Source organism: Mizuhopecten yessoensis, unplaced genomic scaffold, assembly GCF_002113885.1.
Source record: "Mizuhopecten yessoensis strain PY_sf001 unplaced genomic scaffold, ASM211388v2 scaffold11091, whole genome shotgun sequence".
Lineage (NCBI taxonomy): Eukaryota > Metazoa > Mollusca > Bivalvia > Pectinida > Pectinidae > Mizuhopecten > Mizuhopecten yessoensis.
The window spans coordinates 884,803-901,561 of record NW_018408875.1 but is presented as its reverse complement, the minus strand read 5'-3'; the positions used below and the strand labels follow the sequence as shown (position 1 = coordinate 901,561).

Genomic DNA, 16,759 nt, shown 5'->3' with positions numbered 1-16,759 from the left:
CGTTCCACAAATTAAATGATCCAGTTAATGAGATACATAATATCAGAGATGAAATTCTACATAATCAGTAAACATTTTGTTATAGCTGTGTCTGGTGAAGATGCATGTCTGCTGCAAATGTGCACCAGTTGATGCAGTAAAGTGGACTAGTTCAAAGTTTTGCCTCATCTGCCCTAACTCATGGCCACCAGACTTGGCTTCAACATATTTTCAAATAAAAATGTGAGGACACCATTTCCCATGATGACACCTCCAGGCAGCAATTGAGGAGTGGTTGTATGATCAACCCCCTAGTTTCTATCAAAATGGTCTTTTGGCCTTAAACATTGTTGGACAAAGTGCATCGACCTCAAATGTGAATATGTGGAGAAAGAAGAAGTGAGGGTTGATGGAAAATATAGGTAAGGCCAGTTATATTGAATGGCCCATTGTATATATATATATCTAAAAAAAACAATCTGTTTCTTCATCACTGTCTGTAGATGATTATGGACACTTGTGAGAGAGTGCAGCATTGAGCATAGCAAGAATCATTCAATATTTACATTATTTTAATATATATTTAAACTTTGAGAGTTTTAAGACGGCCATTATATTTCATTTTTCCGTATCATATACAAATGTGTAATTAAATAGGATAGATATCCATGTGAGGTAAGGAAGTATACGCCTATAAATGCAAATGAAAGGAAATATACAGATAGATTGAGCCAGTTGGCTTTCAATAACCAGATAACTACATTCTGTCATTTCGATATTTTGAACGTGCTACACAAAAAAAAGCCCATTCGATAACATCATAACCATAAAAGAAGTTGACTACCAATATTTAAGCAAGATTTATTAACAATTCCGGATTTTACTGCTGTGTTGGCATATATGAGATAATTTCATTTCTGTTTACATTCGTTACCGCCATTTTGGGACACATTTTAGTGTGCTTTCGATAAAGACATTCCTATTTCGACAACTTCTAAATGCTTATTTAATTTGTGGGTTGATAATGATTCAAGAAAGTCAGGTTTTGATTATCTTAACATATGCGTTTACCTTAATTTGTAAAGAAACCGACGGTCTGGCAGGTGCCCTATTAATCCGCCATCTTGAAAGTTTATTGACAACTATGGAGATGTGACGTCATCACTTTCAGTGCTTTTTGTTTTCATTCGGAAGTTCTCTGAATCTATCATTTTGAATAGTGAAGACGCCAAACATGAATTTTAGCAGACGATGCAGAAATGAATATTAGCTTATTAGCAGAACCAAAACAAGAAGATGAGGACGAAGATGCTTATTTATTGCCATTTGGCAAGTAAGTATTGCACTATAAAAATACTGTAATGGCACACTAAGGAGAAAAGAAAAACACATATCTAGTTATTACTATCAAAATGAGCCAAATGTGTGTGGGTCTAGTTTCTGTCCGCTAAACTTTTGTGCATTGCTGCACAAACACAGATTTTTTCTTGCATCATATTTGTTTCAATTCACACTATTGAACTTAAATGCTTTTCGAAAAGTAGTGTATTTTTTGTCGATTACCTGATTCTATTTTTTAGATTTGAAATAAAGTACTAGGCCTAGAACAAGAGGTCCAGAGCCAGAGGGTCTGTTTAGTTCACCTGTTATATTAAAGCAATTATGGGAAATATTACTATTAAATGTAATAATTCAAATATTTCCCATGTTTAGCTCTGTCTCTCAGCAATCAAAATAAAACTCTTTTCCTTTATAAAACATTTGATTCCTTAATTGGTTCCACCAATGATATTTTGTAGTGAATTTGTTTAGATCAACTTTTCAGGAGAAGTATGCTTTCAAACACTTTAAAGCCCAAACCCTTTCCTAGAGGGTAAGTTCTACATGCAATATGGTTAAAATCCTTTAAATCATATGGAAGGGAAAAGATTATGGACTATAAATATTACCCTAATGGAGTCAAGTATGTAAAACATTAGATTTCTGTGACCAAAGAATGTGCACAGGTAAATTGATACTCCAGACCAAAAATTGCACCTAGCCATTCTGGACTATAGTATTTTTAATTATAAATGCTTTTACATACATATTTGACCCCTGTTACCTTGAATGTACATGTAGGTAACAGTCATTTATTTGAGGAAACTTGTAGCACTCCATCCCATGTTCCCTTAATTTTCCAATTATCATGACTCTAGGTCCTCTAGTTCTTTAGAAGTTATCAAAAGAAAAAGTTATAAGCTTAGAGGTACCTTTGCCAGGTGAGCAAAAAATATATCCTGATGTCATTTTTTTTTTATTTAAACAAAGTAAAGTAAGTATAACAAGGTAAGCAAAATGTTCTATAAAACTATAAAAAAAACTATCAAATATTTTTTGAGTAATCCAAAAACAAATACATTGTACATTATCTGAGTCTCTTTATAAGATAAGTTATGGATTGAAACGTGCAGTGAAGTGAGAATTCTTCTGTAGAACTGTTTACTGTATTTCTTTCAGTATATCGATTGCATCTTTATTTCACAGGATATCCCAAAGAGCTAGAAGATTTGACGAACTTGAATCTCAGAAATGTAACCAAACCTGCAAAGAAGATGAGAACTATTTATCACAAGATTTGTTTCACTCCCAATTTGAGATACCACCTTCAGATGCAATAGACAGGTATTGTAACAATTATCTGAATATTGGACTAGCTAGTCAATCAGCTAGCTTTGAAGCCATTTTGACAGTTTGAGTTAATATCCTTGTAATATTTTATTGGGTAAATTAAGCCTGCAATACAAGATCAGGACCATCAACATGGGTTTCCCAGAAAGTTTGGCAAGTTAATCACTCACTATGAGTTGATTTACATAAGTAGCTTCCAGAAAAGTTATGCTTATAAATACAGTACTTCAATGGACTCAGGGGCTAGTATAACAAATCATGAATATTTTCTAGTTTTAACTGTATGGGTAAGCCCTGTAAACTACCAATTGTGATCATATCGTTGGTGTTGGTATCCATTTCTAAATCATTCCATTTATTTAATAAAATTTAATTTTGTAGTGTCAAGTGGGTGCCTACCGTAAAAACCTGTGTAATTTGCACAGGTACTTTTTTGGGCTGAAAATACTAGAAAAAGCTTCTACTCATATATTTTGTGCATAAAAATTTTCCCTTAAAAACGATGTCCAAAATGCCTGGAAAGACCTCCGACACAAAACTTTTGCGCAAGTATCTACTTTCTCTTTTCATTAATTAATTAAATGTGTTAATTCAATAACTTTAGATCTTAATGCAGATGTATATGTAGACTGCTTTGTTCATCCTGCATTTATATTTAACACTTTTTATAACTTTGAGTTCTGCACTTAAATATCTTGGTACATTACCGCATTTCTGATTACTACTATCATGGACTGCTATTCCAATTCTCCACTGTGACCACACTACTGAGAAATCTGTTGAGCTCTCGTTCTTCTTACTGCCTTCCTCTTTTTCTTTACCGATCCAGAGGTCTGTTTTCATTTTCAAAAGGATATCGTATCAAAGGAAATGTTGGGGTTGGTTTTGAACTTGGTTCCATTTTTTTTTTCATAATCCTTAATTGGTTTGATATCTATCCTCTAAATCACATATTTAAGCAAAATGTGTTCATCGATCCTCAATACTCTAAGGGTAACGCTCACTTTTGCTCTCTGCACCCCTGGAATATGTCAGCAAAATCGACGTGCCTTTTGGATGAGATGAGAAGACTAGCTACTATGCAGTTTGATCCTTTGATGTACTACATCAAAAGATTGACTGGCTTTAAAGTCGGGTGTCGCTGCTCTGTAATATTCAAAGGAAAGATATCTGCCTAGTATTGGTCAGTTTTTTTTAAACTCTTGACCAATCAAATACCTAGCCATGTGCCTTCAATTTTGCTATGACATATATTCCGGGGTGCAGGGAGCGAAAGTGAGCGTAACCCCTGGAGTATCAAGGTTGTGTAGACTGAAGTGTATATAATGTACAGTATAAATTATATCAAGAACTTATGTTTTAATAATTTAATATACATGATTACCGGTACTATTATTTCAACTGGGAAAAATTCAGCTAGGACATTATAAGGCAAAATATTGTGATGTCACAAAACATGCATTTTAATGCTTTTTTTTTTTGTAAACAGCAAGCAGCACTACTGTGACTACAAGAGATGCAGAGAAAACTCATCTTACCATTTTGCCTGTTATGCTCACTTTATATTTATTTTAATTCTACAGATTGTCCAGATGTTCACCATCAACAGATCTAGATAAATACAAAAAGACCAAGAAAGATATTTCAACAAATTTTATAGAGTTGGTAAGTAGCAGTTATAGATCCTATGCAAATATTTTCTTTCTATGTTGAAATTTTTAAGAAGCATTGTCTTTGTTGGCAATACCAGAATGATCTTATAATCTTTATACTAACTAGAACACTGACGGGACAGTAAGGGCCTTGCTTGTGGCAATATATCCCCCATAATCATCAAGAAGCAATCTGCCCATATAGCTGAGCTTGACGTTTGACATTTGGACTTCAAAAAAACCCACAAGAAAGCAAAATATACATTTTACATGTACTATGATGTGAGTCTTGTTTCCTTCCACCTCCAAATTTGCTGGGCTAACAGAAATGTAAATTCCGGTGCAATACTCATTTGTTAGCTTTGATTTGTTTTATTTCACCTTAAATACCTCCCCCATCAAGAGCCAGGGTCAAAGTCAGAGATCCACTTTGTCTCTGACCTTTGGACACAAATGACCTTGACCTTTAACCCAGTGACCCTGATCTTTGGTCAGGTGACTTATTCTTTAATTCCGACCAATTTTGCTTCATAATATCATAAAATGTTTATCAGTAAAAAGATACAAAATTTGACCTTGACATTGACCCAGTGACCTTGACCTTAAGTCAGTTGACTCCTTGTTAAATTCCTACCAACATTGCTTCAAAGTGTCATAACGAAATGTTCACCAATGAAAAGATACTAAATTTGACCTTGACCTTTGACCCAGTGATCTTGACCTTAAGTCAGTCGACTCTTTTTTAAATTCCGACCAACTTTGCTTGATCATGTTATAACAAAATGTTCATCAGTGAAAAGATGCAAAATTTGACCTAGACTTTTGAACCTAATGACCTTAACCTTTGACCTTGACTTTTTACCTCAGTGTGTATTTTTATGAACTGAACATTTTGACTAAGTTTCATGTACAAATCGGTCAATTAATACCAAAGTTATCAGCCAGGAACAAAATTTGTGGACAGACAGACAGTGATTACTATAGGGCACCTGTATCTTCGATACGGGGCCCTAATTAGCAGTATGCAATATATTTTAGTGTTGGCTAATATTGGAGAACTTAATATAGAGGTGTAAGTATAAGGCATGCATTCAAGAAACATTCAATTAAGACCAACCATATTCGTTCTATTGAAAAGTATTCACTTCAAGAATAAATTCCGTTTGGTTTTTCTGTGATTTTGTTTTCAATATAGCAACAACAACACACTCATTACTTACCCCATTTTGAAACAATCTATTATTCCTCATCCCGCTGGGGAAGAATATACTATTTCATTCAGTATACAGTGTATAACAAAGCGACATAAATAGAACCCGTCTAATAAACATTTTACATATAAAAATACTGAAATGCAATGAGAAGAATACTATATGACTCAGTATAGCTGAATTATTTCTTGGATGCAGTAAGGGGGAAACATATTCTGCTTATTTCACTAGCATTGATTGATTTGATTGATTGAGTGGTTTTATGTCTGCTTCACTACAGAGTAGTTTGAATATTAAGCAGATGAAAGCTGAAGAAATGATAACTTCAAAAAACTTCAGTTAAGGGATTGCCTCCCTTTGCCTATACTCCAATTCATCATCAGTAATCAAAACTAATATAATGTCTAAGTGCTACTTAACTAAAGACCTATTTTGCTCATATTCAAATTTTTGACCAAGTCTCATCAGTATCCAGCTCATAAATAATGTACATATTTTGCTGATACTATAAAATATGTACATCCAGTTTATAATATCTTGATGGGTGTCATGACTGGCATACAGACTGTTAGTGAATATGTCATCATGTCTTATGAATTAGGAATCTACAATTTGGCTATAAAATCCCTTCAATTATCACTCAGTTCACCAAATTATTACTGTGTGTGACATAATATTGACAGGAATATTAAGATCCGTTTCCTCTGCTCTTGTCTAATATGAATTAATGCCATCATTAAATGTTAATAACATTTGTAGACTAGAAAACATACTTGTATTTACTCAGAAATCTGTACATCTCATTTCAGCCCCCTACAGCAGTTAACACTCAACAGTCACTGATACCAGGTTATCAGGTGGTGAAGGTTTGCAGAGGAGCAGGAATCTCTTCAGTAACCGAGAGTAACACTTTTGAGGCACTACCACACCCCACAAAACTTTTTAGGAGGTTTGGTTTGGTTTGGTTTTATTGAGTTTAATGTCCTATTAGCAGCTAAGGTCATTTAAGGACGTGTCTCAATGTGTGTTGTGTAATCATGCATACGTGTATGTGTGCCGGAGACAGGGTGTGTTGGTGTACTTGCCTCATTGTGATAGAGCGGATGTGGTGACGACTTTATAGTGCTATCTCATTGAAATACCATGCCGAAGGCACCCAGCACAGCATTCCGCCCAGTCACATTATACTGACAACGGTTGAACCAGTTGTTGTCATTACCTTTAATGCTTAACGTTAAGCAGGGAATAATAACTACAATGTACCATTTTCAAGGACTTTGGTATGTCCAGGCCTGGGGACAGAACCCATTGCCTTCCTCACCTGGGCGAACCTTCAACATTAAAGCCAAAAGTAAGGTGTTGCCAAGCAAGGCGTTAGGAAATACAAAGATCCCAACTATTGCAATTGGTGCAGCAGATTTATTTGGTCGCTTTTGTGTCCCCAAGTAGAGGGCACGAAAGCAAATCCCCAATTATTGCAGGGGTTCCCACATAAGTCGCCTCTTACGATACATGCACTGGATAACAGATAATGTGAACACTGAATTTGGGCCAGTTCCCACTAATTTTGAATTATTAAGCATAATTATTACTGTTTTTAATTTCAGTATGAATAGGCACAACACAACATGAGGATTAGGTCCTCATACCTGTCAGTAGGTTAAAAGACGTCCTCTATATACTCCTCTCCCAAGAATAACTCAAACAATTCACTGCAATTAGCCAGAGTGTACAATAGGGCGTCCGGCGTTTATTACATGTATTACATATCAAGTGACATGGAGATCGATCTGTTACACATAATTCATAATATCTTGGTATAATGAAGAGCCCTCTCTTACAACACACTTAAGTCGCACAAATGACCGTCAAGTATTAAAAACTAATGAGCTAAGCGAGCCACCCAACCTGAAAAACCTTCACGGAAAACAGGAGGTGTACCAACCCTCAATGCTTAAAGCTCGGTGCGTTGGATTTCTATCACGTTAGCCGATATTACATATTCATTCCCTGTTATTAGTGTAATATAGATTTAAACTTGAAACAAAAAAAAACCAATAATTCTACTCATATAAATTTTGCTTGACTACGCCCTGGTGTCCACGGCTAGAATGACCAATACCTCGTTTGCCCTACCACACTTTCCTACCTTGCACGTGCGTACAACGCGTCACTCTCTCATTGGACAATAAATCAGACCTACGATACCCGACGAAAACACCCGAATACCGTACCTATAGGACAATTATTTTCCGCTATTCTCCGAAACGCGGAAAATATGAAAGTCCTCTATATACTCCTCTCCCAAGAATAACTCAAACAATTCACTGCAATTAGCCAGAGTGTACAATAGACAATAAAAGAACGGGCTTTAAAGACCTAACTTCTGCGTTACCTGTAGCCTACGCGCCAAAGAGTCGGCAACGTAACCATCCTTTGCGACGTCGGTTTTCCACCGCCCGTGCCTTTTCCAGCACCTGTCATTTACGTCGCTGTTGGCTGCCTGAGTAGCGCCACCTGCCCTTAAAGAATGCAAACCCCAATTCAGGCTCCCGTCCATTTCCTTCAACCTTTTGACTATACATTCTCTTGCACGTGTATAACTGAGTGGCTTACATTTGGAAACAGGCTTACATGCACTTCCACTTCTAACAAAAGGCGTGAAAAGGAAATCATCGGGTTTCTCTGAATTCCTCAACTTTGTATATCTCTGAAGCATACGATATGGGCACGCCACTGTCTCACCCTTTGAAATGACAACCTCGCTCCCGAACCTATACTGATCGGTTTTACTTTTCTCAATATTAAGGCTCACATACGCTTCCTTAAACTTTACGTCTTTCATGCGCAACCTACTTAGCTCGTCAAATCTCAGAAACCCTGCAAAACTAACTACTATCATTGTCAAATCCCTGATTATTAAAGCATCATTACTGTCTTTATATTTCTGGCACAGCTGTACCAATAAATCAGATGAAACACAGTCTTTCTTCACACGCGGGGTCCTTTCCTGACGTTTGGCTGCCTCCACCATGCTCTTGACGAAACCGTTCTCTGTAGGATCTGGTAAATTGCTAATACTATGGGCCCATTTAATAGCATACACGGAGGAGCTAACGACGTTGTAAGAGCTCCCTTTGTCTAATAGATAGGTCGCATATAAAGCCACGTGTATAGGCTGGGCCGGTAAAGCACACACGTTTTCCCGAACAATGAAATCCTCCCATTTCCGGAAATATGAAAAATATTTTGACACAGTACTTTCGCTCCTTGCTTGGAGTAAATAATAGGACATTTTCCCGGATAAGCCCAACAATCGTGGACTAGATACGCCTGCTGATTCCGTTGCCTTCTGTACTGTTGACGACAGCTTTAAACCTGCAATTCAAACAAAAAACATCCTTTTATAATCAAAATACTATTCTCAGTGCCACCATTTGTACCCTACCTTTCTCAAATATCCCGTTTTTCCCTTTTCCCTTGACCACGACCTTCGCAGGCAATATTCGATGTTCCTTAATGAAACTGGCGAAATTCCCGTCTGAAGGAGCCAAAACCGGCCAAAAGGGAGCTGAAGTCCAATAAGGCACTATCAAAGTGCCCCTGGCCTTCTCGTCAATCATTTTATTGATGACTTTTGGCACCAAACGGGGAGGCGGAACTAGCCAATTATTAATCCCACCCCAAGGCTGTAAAAGACCATCTATGCCTGAAGTACCCGGGCACCACCACCGGGAATTAAAAATTTCGCATTTGGCATTATAGGAGCTTGCAAACCTGTCCACCAGAAAAGGCCCCCAAGCCTTGTTAAAAAAATTGAAAACTGACAAGTGAATCCCCCAATCTTCTGTATCTCCCGCTTTGCTGTATGAATCAGCGACCTGGTTATGTCCCCTTGGGATCCAGGCTGAAACAAACTCTATGTTCTTTCTTGCACACATCTCAAAAACCTCTCTAGCCTGTGTCTGCAAGCGACACTTCTTGCTACCGTTTACCAATATATTTGCCACATTTTGGTTGTCTGTGTACCATAACACCTTACGCCCTACCAGGCGTTGCCCTACCAGGCTTCCATAGTAATGTCTCACCATACGCCTCACGGCCTCCAGCTCTCGCCATGTAGAGCTCTCTGCCCTCTCTGCCTCAGACCAAACCCCAAGCACTTTGCTATCGTTAACATTCAACATGTAGCCTCCGTACCCTACCCTAAACCGGATGCATCGCTATACACCGCCACATCATGCGATATCCGCTGATCAATATCACGTCCATTCAAGAACCTAGCATTATTCAACCAAAATCTGACCTCGCTCAAAGCATCGCTAGTAATGTATATACGCGAGTCCCAACTAGCCTTTGCTAAAACATTAGCATACATGTACCTTGTCATAAGCCTTGTTGCTGAACCTATACCGACTTTCATAGATATAATCTGACCGACAACACCCGCCAGAACTCGTGCGGTAACAAACTTTACCTCCGCGGACTCGCCCGCCAATACACACTTTAAGCCACTCTCCAGTTTATTCAATCGCTTTTCCGTTATGTAAATCTTTCCTTCGCTCATTTTCCACACCAAACCTAACCATACTGCCTCTAAACTAGGCATCCAGCTGCATTTTTCTTCAGCTATTAGAAAACCAAAACGGTTTAAATCGACCTTGATTTGATTACTCAAACTAAGCACCTGATCCTGTCTACCGTGACCTCCTAGACCGTCATCCAAGTACATTATAACCTTGTGACCTTGAGATCTCCAATACCTCACCAACTCTCTAGTCACCTTGGAAAATACATAACCTGCGGTGGAAAGCCCGAATGGCAAAACATTAAACACGAAGTACTTTGTGACCCCATCGAAGACCCAACTAAATCCCAAATATTGCCTGTGATCCGGGAAAATCTCGATATGATGATAAGCCGATTTTAAATCAAAAGAAAATAAATACTCTCCTTTTCTGAATAACTCTAGAGCAACAGAAGAATCTTCGAACCGGAATCTGAACTTATATAGACATGGATTGACGTACCTACAATCCAAAACTAGCCTTAGCTTCTTGGAATTGCCTGCGACAGTTAAGTGATTTACAATTCTTGGTTTATTCTCAACTTCCAAAATACATCCTTTATTTAATAAACTCAGGATTTCATTTCTCACAAAAGAAGCATTTTCTCTCGCCGACTTGTTATTTCTGAGAACTGCCCCCTCCGGGATTTGATATAAGGGTAACTTATACCCGTATCGTATAATATCGAGAACTACTGGACACGCTTCGATGCTCTCCCATTCAAACAAAGCTCGGCGTAGCATTCCAATAGGTGACCTGACCTCTGACCTTGCGACTTGAACAGCTGATTTTTCAGGACAACATAAATTACTTATCTTTTCTGGTCCTTGTCCGATATTACGTTGCTGCTGCTGCTGCTGCTGCTGCTGCTGACACTCTATTCTCCAGTGCCCCGGCTTCCCACAGGCATAACACAGTCCCGGTCTCCTGCTGTTTGCTGTATTCATTGGTTTTGTCGTGTCCACGTGTGCCGTGTTTCCATGTCCCTGTGGTCGAGGCGCGCTATATGGAGCGAAACGCCTCTGTCTAGCTTGCCTCTGTGCTTTAATTTTTCGCTGTGCCCTGTTTTCAGCCCGCTTCGGAAGAGTCCGCTAACCTTATTAACTTCAGCAATTTTATCCGCCACTGAAATCATATCTTGCCANCCGTTTCGGAAGAGTCCGCTAACCTTATTAACTTTTGACGGTGTTTTAAAATGCTCATACCTTCAGCAATTTTATCCGCCGCTGAAATCATATCTTGCCGTTCCACTATGCTAGAGTGGGCCTCTTGCAATTTCGTTACGACTTTCGAGTTAATCTTAAACTGCTCTTCGTTGCCTTTATGCTTAAAGGAATACGAGTGAGAGTTCATCTCGACGATTTTCGTAATCTGGTCTTCCGACAGCTGCCGTTGTGAATCATGTATTTCTGTTCTAAAAGTATCCAGTTTCCTAGTGAGCAAAGTTTCAAGCTGGCCTAAGATGTCATGTTGAGAAGAAGAAATACGCTCCTGTATCTTGTTTTCGAACGTCGCCGGATCCATTTTGCTTGACTACGCCCTGGTGTCCACGGCTAGAATGACCAATACCTCGTTTGCCCTACCACACTTTCCTACCTTGCATGTGCGTACAACGCGTCACTCTCTCATTGGACAATAAATCAGACCTACGATACCCGACGAAAACACCCGAATACCGTACCTATAGGACAATTATTTTCCGCTATTCTCCGAAACGCGGAAAATATGAAAATACCATGGTCATACAGTTTCTATGCATGGATATATATATATATATAGGATCTTACATGAGTTTCTGTTTCATATAAGATTTATGAAACGTGTCTAAGAATCTAAAAAGAAATTGTGACGAATTTTATAAATCCCATATGAAATGAAAACGAGTTAAAGAACATTTTTATCACATAATCAAGATTTGTGGCATTTATTCGTGTAAAACGACAATTTTCATGCAACCTTGAAATTTAAAAAGCCGCCATTTTGACTGTGGTGTCATGTACTTGTCCTAGGCGTGACGGCGCAATTGAAACAATTGAAACTTACAACTAATCGTAGGGCTGATAGGTCATATTACATGAATTAATACTAAAAAAAATATGATATGGATATGTTCACTGGATTACACAGAACATTATGTGATAAAAAGAACATTCTCCTTATTTGCAGTTATACCAGTGTTTATATGCATTTCCATGTGTCGGCATCTTTTGGTGCAGTAGATAATCAGATTGTTGAGTTGCCTGTAAATAATACAACTGATTTTGTCGGACAAAATTGCCACTGGTCATTTCATTGTAAGGGCAAAACTGCTTAATAATATTAAGATACATCTCTTTTGAACATGATACCAATGACAATATATATATATATATATATGGGAAGTTCATAACTCTTTGTTATTTGAAAATTAACAAAAATGCCATCTATCTTTCTAATGGTAATTTATTGCCAGAATATTGCAGCAACGCTTCGTTTACACATGTTGTGGACAGACATCCTGTTGTAATGATGATCCATAGTTATACTAAATAAATATACAACATAGAAAACAGACCAGTGTGTGGTCTTAACATTAAATCAATTAATCTGAATATGAGATGACATTATTTATAACACCTTGCAAATGGTTCGCATAACTGAAAAAAAACAAGAGGCCCAATGGGTCTGAATCGCTCACCTGGTATTAATCTCACACTTGTAATCTTAAAAGTGGACCACAGCTACAGACAGAATATAAGTGTTTGATTCATGAAAACCTATTAATTAAACATATGACGCCTGTGACCTTGATTGTCCAACAAGGACTTTAGGTTGAACAGAGTTTATAGTCTTCCAACCCAGCATGCTTGTGGCAAAATATCATTACCCTGGACCTTTTGGTTATAAAGAACAAGTCATTTAAAGAATTAAACATAAATTGACCACTGTGACTTTGAATATCGTCACCCTTGGCCTTTTGCTTATTGAGAAGAAGTCGTTCAAAGGTTTTAAACATATTTTCCCCCTGTGACCTTGAATATATATGTCGAGGTCATTCATTTGAACAAACTTGGAAGTACTTCATACCAGCATGTTACTGGCCACATATCATTATGCTAGACCTCTAGGTTATTCAGAAGAAGTTGTTTTAATGTATTAAACATATTTGACCCCTGTGACCTTGAAAATAGATGAAGGTCATTCATTTGAACAAATTTGGTAGCCCTTCATCACAGCATACTACTGGCCGAATCTCATCACCCTGGGCCTTTTGGTTATTCAGAAGAAGTTGTTTAAAGGTTTTGAACATATTTGTCCCCTGTGACCTTGAATATATAAGTCAAGGTCATTCATTTAAACAAACTTGGAAGTACTTCATCCCAGCATGCTAATGGCCAAATATAATCACACTAGGTCTTTTGGTTTTTCAGAAGAAGTCGTTAAAAGAATTTAACATATTTGACCCCAGTGACCTTGAATATTTGTCAAGGTCATTCATTTGAACAAACTTGGTAGCCCTACATCACATCATGTTACTGGCCAAATATCATTATCCTAGGCCTCTTAGTTATTCAGAAGAAGTTGTTTAAAGATTTTTTAAGACAATTGACCCCTGTGACCTTGAAAATGGATGAAGGTCATTCATTTGAACAAACTTGGTAGCCCTTCATTCCAGCATGTTACTGGCCAAATATCATCACTTTGGGCATTTTGGTTATTAATTAGAAGTTGTTTCAAGGTTTTAACATATTTGACCCCTGTGACCTTGAAAATAGGTGAAGGTCATTTATTTGAACAAACTTGGTAGCCCTTCATCTTAGGCCCTTCGGGCCAGGTGAGCTAATAATTGAATGATAAAGAATTATTCCAAGGAGAAAATAGGAACTATAAAAGTGAATACTTTATAAGGCTGTTTAGACAAGTGTTATATTTGTCGCCATCTGACATTTTGTTTCTATGCATGCTCACTTTTGAGGATGTTACATGTAGCACTTCAGGTTGATGTCACTTTTACATATTTCAAAAAGCATTGTTATCACCGTTATTATAACTGAGTTTCTCGAAATTATGTATTATCATTTTTCAAGGTTAAAAAAGAAATTCCTGCAGATGACAGAACGAAAGTGTGTACATGTGTTCTTTATTTCCCCCATTCTATCAGACGAAAGCAGCAAGCAAGTGTTACCAAAACCTCACAGAGAAGCCTCCGTGTCCAGCCACATGACAAGGATAACCAAAGTGTAGCCATACACCTAAGACAGCTTCGACTAAAACAGTCAAGAATTGATGCTAATACGTAAGATATTCATGATCATCAGTATAATGGAATTTGAACTTAAGGAAATGTTTTAAGTGCAAATATAATATAATACACTTATTAAAAGGTGTATATCTTCTCAATCATTTCATACTTTTAACATTTTGTTTCATTCCTCTTTCAGATGATAATTTTAAATCCCTGTTACATATAGCTTAAGTTTTAAATTTCACTATTTTTGAAAATATACTGGATAGAACATTTGTGCAAGTTGTGATTAACTCATTCACCCCTGAAATTCCATAATGAAATATTCCAACCTTTGAATTGGAAGAGTTCAAATGTGTATTCAGGGGTGAATGAGTTAAGCTAAGCAGACTTTAAACAAGTGAGCCCAGGATAATCTTAAGTAGTACAGTTACCATTACCAAAGTTTTTGATGATGAAGTAATTCCAGGGACAGTTTGGGAAATTCATCTCATATTTCTTTGGTTTGGAAATTCTTTTTATGGGGCGATTTAAAAAGAAATCTGTTCAAGTGTGCCATACAACTACTGGACATTTTGACTTGCTTTTTAGAGAATTGGATCCAAATGATTTACAAAGAAGTGTCACAAACCCTCACACAGCAGTGATGGCAAGTATTTCTTTAAAAACATATTAAATCTGAAACCATACAGATCCTATGAAGTTGTTCACATTAGTCTGTCTTGTCTCATGCATGTATCATACAGTTATACACACATTTCAATACTTGAGATGAAAACTATAATAGAATTTTTGGATCATCATAATAATACTGTGCAATTTGTAGTCATCATGTAATATCTATATACATGCACATAACTTTGAATACAATATTCCTAATTGTCAGCTACAGTGTAGTAAATCTACTTAAAATTATCATTTTAATGTCAGAGAATATGACAGACACTTAATATACCTAGTCTTCTGTGATTATCAATGCACATATAATTCATTTCAATTCACTATTGACTTTAGGTCTTACAGCCCATCAGTATACAGTACATTTTATACATTACATGAGAGAACAGCACGGTTAACAGTTCAATGTACAACGTAGAGTAGGATTTATATAGATAAGGTTCGAAGCTTATTGGCTTCAAAAATGAACTTACTAAGACGTCATATTCTTCAGTGTTCTAAACACATAGTACGGTGTAGTTCTTTATTTGAACGCACTTTTTTATATAACGACTTCTTGAATCTTTGTAGGTATTACACACCCAAACAAAATGATACTTGTTTTCGACTTCAGTAATCAAATCATACATAGTACCTTCTATCTTGATCAATATTTAATATCTACCTGTTTCAATTGCTAGAGATTGAGATATAGAGATGTAGTTGCAATGTGTGTAGACAGCTATATGGTATTATTGTAGACACAAAGAACAACGATAGAGAAGCCTATCACTACTACCAACATATCAGACTGGGAGACCATCGAGTCCTGGATCCATGGACGCTGGAAATCACGATCTGGCCAACATCTTAACTGGCATGTCCAAGAGGAATGAGGAAATCTTCTATTTCATTGTTATTGCAATTAACCCCATAAAATTGGCTCCATTATCCTATAAACACTGAATTACCATATTTAACGTAATTAGTGCCCCTCCTTCATTTTCATGAGTAATTGAAGTTAAATAGACTCCCCCTCCTTGTCCTGACCAGGTTTGGTCAATGATTGGTAGTTACATGTACATAGATTGAAGTCTGGTGATCATTAATACTGGTCTTATTTGATACAGATAACTTTTTATTTCCAAACCTTCGGCCACACTGGAATGCTTGTTTTAAATGTCCTTCAGTGATAACAATGGTTGAATTTTATTTTCCTAGTACATGTAATCGCTCCCTTTAGGTCAATTTAAAATTCCCTGGGCATGTATTACAATGAATATGGTAAGTATATTGAAAAAAAGTGTTCTGACGGACATGATTTTACTGTCCATATTGAGATATCTCAAAATGTACTAAGGAATACGTGCAGTAAGTTACTTGTAGTTCAAGCTTTGATTTCATGGATTGGTGTTTCCTTATCTTTTGTGAGGAATATTTGAATTTCCTTTAATGTATGTAAATAATACTTTGTGTACACTATATCAGAATTTACACTGTCCATGCTTTACAGGGTAAAAATATGCAAACTATAAGTTATAATCTGATTTATAAAGAATGGCTTTAAATCAGTGTTCTGACTAACAGACTTTCACTGTCCATATTATAATTTAAACATGGTTTTAAGACATTTTTCACGAAATTGTACAAAAATGCAATGAGATTCCTGAAGTTGTATTGTGACAAACAGATTTTGTGACTTAATTATCATTAAATAAACTAAGACATTGTGTTTAAATGATTGATGTATAATTGAAAATAAAATGTAATGATTTGACAAAATACTTCCATTTTGTG

At 36.8% G+C, this 16,759-nt stretch overlaps 2 protein-coding genes across 2 annotated transcripts in view; one reads left to right on the top strand and one right to left on the bottom strand.

Annotated features, from left to right (window-relative positions):
* Positions 1-1,119, bottom strand: part of LOC110465554 (myosin-1B-like) — a 52,774-nt gene extending 51,655 nt beyond the window's left edge. The window contains exon 1 of the mRNA XM_021521468.1: positions 1,051-1,119. The gene's annotated coding sequence lies outside the window, so the exon portion shown is untranslated. The remainder of the gene's footprint in view (positions 1-1,050) is intronic.
* Positions 1,120-1,199: 80 nt separating this feature from the next.
* On the top strand, positions 1,200-16,737 carry LOC110465555. Its single transcript, XM_021521469.1, has 7 exons — positions 1,200-1,312; positions 2,506-2,643; positions 4,233-4,314; positions 6,322-6,461; positions 14,222-14,356; positions 14,897-14,954; positions 15,724-16,737. The coding sequence occupies exons 1-7, from the start codon at positions 1,239-1,241 to the stop codon at positions 15,856-15,858; spliced, it is 762 nt and encodes a 253-aa protein (XP_021377144.1). The 5' UTR covers positions 1,200-1,238; the 3' UTR covers positions 15,859-16,737.
* Positions 16,738-16,759: the final 22 nt, after the last annotated feature.

Coding starts and splice junctions, on each gene's coding strand:
- LOC110465555 (XM_021521469.1), top strand. CDS start 1,239: ATGAATATTAGCTTATTAGCAGAACCAAAACAAGAAGATGAGGACGAA. Junction 14,357..14,896: donor TCAAGAATTGATGCTAATAC/GTAAGATATTCA, acceptor CTTGCTTTTTAG/AGAATTGGATCCAAATGATT. Junction 14,955..15,723: donor ACCCTCACACAGCAGTGATG/GCAAGTATTTCT, acceptor GTATTATTGTAG/ACACAAAGAACAACGATAGA.